The sequence below is a fragment of the Impatiens glandulifera genome, chromosome 3 (genome assembly GCF_907164915.1).
Source record: "Impatiens glandulifera chromosome 3, dImpGla2.1, whole genome shotgun sequence".
Lineage (NCBI taxonomy): Eukaryota > Viridiplantae > Streptophyta > Magnoliopsida > Ericales > Balsaminaceae > Impatiens > Impatiens glandulifera.
Window position 1 is genome coordinate 59,381,309 of NC_061864.1, and position 6,946 is coordinate 59,388,254.

Sequence of the window (6,946 nt, forward strand, 5' to 3'; positions counted from 1 at the left end):
AGAGAAGAAAAATGTTTGAAAAGTTTATGCAGCTAGCCATTCCAAAGTTCGACGATCATTATGACTTCTGGTCCACGACGATGTAAAACTTTCTCAGAAGCAGGGAGCTATGGAGTTTGGTGGAAGAAGGAGTTCCGAGGATTCCCATTGGAGCAGATGAGACGTAGAGAAAATATGTGGAAGAAGAGAAACTGAAGGATTTGAAGGTCAATAATTTTCTTTTCTAGTCAATTGACAAAGAGATACTGGAGAATATTCTCGACAAAAGAAACTCTAAGATGATTTGGGAATCCATGAGAAAGAAGTATCAAGGATCCACAAAGGTGAATAGGCACAACTGCAAACATTGGGGAGAGAATTTGAGTTGCTATCCATGAAAGAAGGGGAGAAAGTTGATGTCTTCCTAGGAAGAACTTTGGCAGTGGTAAACAAGATGAAAGTGAATGATGAAACGATGGAGCAGAGCACGATTGTGAGCAAAATTCTCAGATCCTTGACTCCAAAATTTAACTATGTGGTGTGTTCGATTGAGGAGTCAAACGATTTAAGCACGTTGAGCATTGATGAGTTGCACGAGAGCTTACTTGTTCATGAGCATCGATTGAATGGACTTGTGCAAGAAGAGCAGGCTTTAAAAGTGTCTCAAGATGAGAGACCAAGTAGAGGACGAGGTCAAGGATCGTTTAAATGAGGTCGCGGTAGAGGAAGAGGAAGAAAAACCTTTGATCGTGAAACTGTTGAGTGTTATAATTGTCACAAATTGGGGCATTACCAAAATGAATGTCCAGACTGGGAGAAAAAGACAAAATATGCTGAATTAGAAGAGAAAGAAGAATTGCTCTTGATGTCCTATGTGGAGCAACACCAAGAAATTAGAGAAGATGTTTGGTTTCTAGACTCGGGATGCAACAACAATATGACCAGGAGTAAAGAATGGTTTTCTGATCTGGACGAAGTAATCAATCTATCAGTCAAGCTTGGAAACCACAAGAGGTTGTCGGTGGTGGGAAAAGGTAGTGTAAAAGTTCTTGTCAATAGTGTCACTCAAGTCATACACGATGTTTATTATGTTCCGGAGCTGAAGAACAATTTTCTAAGCCTTGGACAGTTACAGGAAAAGGACTTAGCAATTCTGATTCGTGATGGAACATGTAAGGTATATTACCCTAGCAAAGGTGCAATCAGGAGACTAACATGAGTGGAAATAGAATGTTTTTTTCTAATTGCCACCAAAGTACAAAAAAACTCAATGTGTTTGTAGACAGAGGAAGTGATTGAGAAGGAGATGAATCTGTGGCATTGTCGGTTTGGGCATCTAAACCAGGAAGGGTTAAAATTGTTGTCACAAAAGAAGATGGTTATTGGGCTGCCTAATCTGAAGGCCACGAAGGAGATCTGCGATGTTTGCCTGATCGGAAAACAACACAGAGAGACGATGTCGAGAAAATGTTCATGGCGAGCATCGAGGAAGCTTCAACTGGTTCATTTAGATATATGTGGACCTATCACTCCAATTTTGCACAGTGGAAAGAGGTATATACTGAGTTTCATTGACGATTTTTCTCGGAAAACATGGGTGTATTTTCTTCATGAAAAATCTGAAACTTTCACTAATTTTAAGTTCTTCAAAGCATTCGTAGAGAAGGAAACTGATGGATTCATAGCTTGCTTGAGGACAGATCGGGGTGGAGAGTTTACATCTAATGAATTTGGAGAATTCTGTAAATCCCATGGCATCAATCGTCAATTAACTACATCATTCACACCACAGTAGAACGGCATCGCGGAGAGAAAAAACCGGACAATCATGAACGTAGTTCGATCTACATAATTTCTCATGAAAAATTCGAGGGACGACTATTAAAAGTCAAAGCTAGCTTCGTTGAACTATATTTTAGTTCTTTGTCTAATTTTCGAGATGTGTCCAATTTTTGAGAGGAATATAAGTTATGGGGCGAGACGCAATTTTTTAGACGTTATACTTATGGACAACTATTTTTTTAATTATGTTAATTATTTTTTATATCATTTTTATAATTAATATCTTATTAAATTAAATTAAAAAAAATGCAACTTGTCACTTTTTTTTTATCTTCTCCCACTACCCTTTTTATATTCTTATATTATATCAAATTTTGATATACAATAAAGTTGTTACTTCCAACTAAAATTAAAATTAATATAGTTATTGGGTAAAAAAAAAGATGACAACGAAATCCTCAAATTGAAAAGAGTCTAGTTTGGAGTAAACTCTTAAATTAGTTAAATTTTTAAAATTTTATATCAATAAAGGGAATTCATATTTACAAATTAAAAAATGAAATTCAAATAAATGAACATTATAGTTGATAATTAATACCTTTTATTTTGTTTAAGTAAATTTTTATTATCTTAAATAAATTATTGATTTTAACTATTTTTTGTTCTATACTGAATTTAAGACGTTCTAAATAAAAACAAGTTTTATTAGTTAAAATTGAATTCATAACTAACATTATAATGATGACTCAAATGATCACTTATACATCTAATTGAAAAACAAGTTTCACTTTTACATCTAAATGAACCATTTTTTTTTAATAATATATAGGTATATATTAAATTTGATAGTTTATACATTTATGAGAGATAATTGTAACTGATTAGGGTAGCTAAAATGATGAGTGTCGTGTCTAAATGACTAAAAATCACATATTCAATTCGTACGCTAATTTTTTAAATTAAAATAAATAAATAAAATACGACTTCGATAATTTGTTTATTTTCTAAACTAGTTTAAAATATTCACAATTAAATGCATCATGTCATGTGACATGTTGCCACTACTATGCTAACATGGTAATAAAGAACTTAGATGATTATGATAGATATTATGTTGAAGTTTGTAAATTTATTTTATTTTTTAAATATATTAATATGAAGATAAGAAAAATCGGTCCCAAACACTATATTTTAACTAAATCATTTAAATTGAAATTGTATAAAACATTCAAAATAATTTAAACATAACATCAATTAATTTTTTTTTAATAATATAATTTCGTTTTTTATATATAATTATGTAATATTCATGTTATTACATTATTGATTATTGTAATCTTTTGAGTAATATATAAAGAATAATGAAATAAGAAAAAGTTAATGCTAAAGAAAGAGAGAGGTCAAGATAATATGAAAATTTTCGTCCCTTTGATTTCACAGAATCCACGTTATATAGTATATACAGCTTAATATATTAAAAATAAATATTATTATAAAATAAATATATTAAAAATTATGTTAAAATAAATAAATAAATAAATAAATAAATAAATAAATAAACATATAGTGTTTTTAGTAGTGTTGTTGCGATATTTATCCCGATTAACAACCTTTCAAACTGTTACAAATGAAGTTTTTATATAAAAAAAAAAAGGGGTTCAAAGTTAGTCCAAAGTCATGAAATGGACTTTGAAACATACCTTTTTCCTTTAATCAAAATTTTGTAATCTATGTTTGAAATTAATTAATACTCCATTTAAAAATACATTTTATTATTATTTTTTTTGTTTATGCATATGGATCTAGATCTATATAAAACAATTAATATAACTTTTTTTTATATGAGTCTAGTCTTTAAAATAATATTTTTCTTTATTTTCAATCAAATTTCAATAAAAAAAATGTAAACATAAAGGATAAATTAAAATTAATGTAGCTTTATCATAAATTCATAATATTATTTCATTTAAATAAATATTTAATTATTTTTCAATAAATTTATAATATTTTTTTCCAAATTGGATCAATGTCCATTATTATGTTAATTTAAAATAGTCAATTTATTCCTAAATTTTAAAAAAAAGTCATAAATAATAATGGTGCATTAAACATCTCATTAAAAAATTGAATTTGATTTCATTATTAATACAAGTATAATATTTCTTTCTCCAAAAATAAATACTTTCAAATTTATTTAATTTGTTGATAATATATTTTCTTTATTAAATAAAAAGTTGTCATTTAAAAAAGTAATCATAATTAAAAAAAATAAATATAAAGAAGCCATTTGTCTTTGAAATTGTTCTACCTTCATCAGAAAGATACACGCAGGCCGTAGAAAAGTCGACGACGGCAGTTATCGCCGCCGGCAAGAACGATTACAAATCTCTATTTCTCTCTCCTCTTTCTCTCACTATTTTCTCTGATTCAAGTTACAATATAGCAGTTTCTACTTCCAGGTATCAGTTACATAAAGTCCTGTTTGCCGTTTTTTTTTTCTTATTCAGTAGCGAATCATCGTCAACGAAGACGACCTCTGATCACATTGAATTCGATTCTTGCAGTTTTCTGGATCCGTTTCATCAGTATCTTCATCCGTTGATCTCTCGTGAAAGTAGTGACGATGTCGGTTAGTAATGTACTTCTGCTTCCGTTTTACTAGTTTTGTGGTTAGTTTTTCTGTATAGAGTGGATTTATGGATTCATTTGGTGATTTAGTTATCTAATGTATACGTTTGTGACAGTTAATTAAGGTGATACAGATTATAGTTGTTTTTTCATGATTGATTTTGATGATGAATGTTTTGGTTTGTTTTCCATTAATGATTATAGATTATTGTTCTCTGGATTGATTTGATTTGCAATCTTGAGTGAGAGTTTTATAATTGTAACAAGTCTTGTTGATTATCTTGGATGATTGATTCTACATGTAATTGATTTTGAGGATAACAGAAGATTAATGACCTAAAAACTAAGGATCATTGGAGAGTTTCTACTTGTAGAAAAAGTTTTATTTGTACATTTTGGTTCATTCATCATTCGGCGTTTAGATTGAGAAAATGAAAATATGTTTTGATGAAATGAAAGATTGGCGTTTAGATTGTGTTTAGATTGAGAGAAGGAAAATATGTTTTGATGGAATCGAAAGATTGGCGTTTAGATTGAGAGAATGAAAATATGTTTTGATGGAATCGAAAGATTGGCGTTTAGATTGAGAGAATGAAAATATGTTTTGATGGAATCGAAAGATTGGTGTTTAGATTGAAAAATAGTTTTCTTTATCATTCTCACTTCCTATAACAAAGGCTCTTCAACCTTCTCGTAGTGTCTCTTTTCCTTTTTGTTGCGTCGTTCTTTGTTGTCCTTATTAAATTTATTGTTTATTTATGCATACAAATATCGGGTTACTGCAGGTAAAAACTGCCAAAGTGAGCAATGTTTCTTTAGGGGCTACACTGCTAGACATAAAAGAGTTCTTCTCTTTTTCTGGTGATATTGAATATGTTGAATTCAGGAGGTTGTTGTCTCAAAGGGAGTTCACTTTTATTTTTTATCCGTTTTTTCTAGTTATGCTTTTGTGTTTGATCAAAATCTTCTGTCCATTTTTACAGTGATAATGAAATGTCCCAAATAGCATTTGTTACCTTCAAGGATTCACAAGGAGCAGAGACTGCAGTCCTACTTTCGGTGATTTCTCTCGTCAATTTCTTTTGTTTTTACATTACATCCCTATCGTCAATTTCTTTTGTTCCTCTTAACCAATAAAGAATGATTCTTTTTCTCAGGGTGCAACAATTGTTGATCAATCTGTGACGGTTACTCTTGATCCTGAATACGAGCTTCCACCTGCTGCTCTAGCACCACTGCCTGCTGTAAGTACATATCAGATATGATAGATTATCCAATTGAGCTCTTTTGAAACACATTTGTTCTTCCTTAAGTAATTCATGGTCTAGTTTCATTCTAATGGTACATTTTGTACTTCTATATGTATATCATGCAATGTAGCCAAAGGATAATCAATTCTGAAATTTTAAAAAATTTAATAAGGCCAAGATTAACGCAATGTGCAGAAAACAGAAGATAAAGCTCCTGAAGTGGGTGGATCTGCATTTAGGAAGGCAGAAGATGTGGCTACAAGCATGCTAGCAAAAGGGTTCATCTTAGGAAAAGATGTGATAGGAAAAGCAAAATCCTTCGACGAAAAGCACCAACTAACTTCCACAGCTTCGGCTAAGGTGGCATCTCTAGACAAAAAGATCGGTCTTAGCGATAAAATAAGCAGTGGAACTTCTGCTGTTGGTGAGAAAGTGCGGGAAGTAGATCAGAAGTTTCAGGTTTCAGAGAAGGCTAAATCTGCTTTTACAGCTGCGGAAGAGAAAGTGAGCGGTGCAGGAACAGCAATAATGAAGAACCGATATATTTTGACTGGAACAACTTGGGTTACTGGTACTTTTAATAAGGTTGTTGCTAAGACGGCTGGAGAAGTTGGGACGAAAACCGAAGAGAAAGTGGTGGTTGAGAAGTTTGAAGGGAATGAAAAAGAGGTAAATGTTCCACAAAGTTCATGATTTGGTTGGTTTTAAAAAGGATTTAAGGGATGGATTTATAAACATAAACCAATAATATCATAATTCCATGCTTATGTTTGTTTGGTATTTTACAAAAGTTTGAAAAATGTTGTATGGTTATTTGGTCAAATTTTGTTTTTTATTTGTTTCTAATATAAAAGTATATGGATTCTCTATAATTTTGAGCTATTTTGAAAATTCATATTGGGTAACTAACCTGCATTGAAGCATATTTTTTTTATTACTATAGGGATTATTATTTTGATTATTTTAATATTTTTTTATTATTAAAAATTTACTATTTTAAAGAAAGATAATGTGTTTTACTTGAGTTAAATGATTTTACAAGTTTATAAATGATTTTAATTTTATAAGATTTAAAAAAAAAGTGAATTTGTTCAAATAAATTAATTAATTAATTTGATTATATAATATGATTTATTTTTAAAGCTATTTATTTATTATTATTAAATTACTTTTATACTTAATTATATATATAATTAATATTTTTTGAAGTGTTATATTTTTTTGGTATAAACTTATAACGAGTTGATTAAAAAAATTTAATATAATTTATTATTTTTTTATTTAATTATTAAAAAAATGGTAAACTT

The 6,946-nt window shown here is 29.8% G+C and overlaps 1 protein-coding gene across 2 annotated transcripts; it reads left to right on the forward strand.

The window, feature by feature from the left end:
- Nucleotides 1–4,064: 4,064 nt before the first annotated feature.
- Nucleotides 4,065–6,509, forward strand: LOC124932995 (binding partner of ACD11 1-like). 2 transcript variants are annotated; one of them, XM_047473717.1, is made up of 6 exons: nt 4,065–4,220; nt 4,326–4,399; nt 5,175–5,278; nt 5,373–5,448; nt 5,547–5,633; nt 5,835–6,509. In XM_047473717.1, the coding sequence occupies exons 2-6, from the start codon at nt 4,385–4,387 to the stop codon at nt 6,330–6,332; spliced, it is 780 nt and encodes a 259-aa protein (XP_047329673.1). In that variant the 5' UTR covers nt 4,065–4,220; nt 4,326–4,384; the 3' UTR covers nt 6,333–6,509. The 2 variants fall into 2 exon arrangements, with proteins under 2 accessions (XP_047329673.1, XP_047329674.1); XM_047473718.1 differs by having other exon boundaries at nt 4,326–4,390.
- The last annotated feature ends 437 nt before the right edge of the window (nt 6,510–6,946 follow it).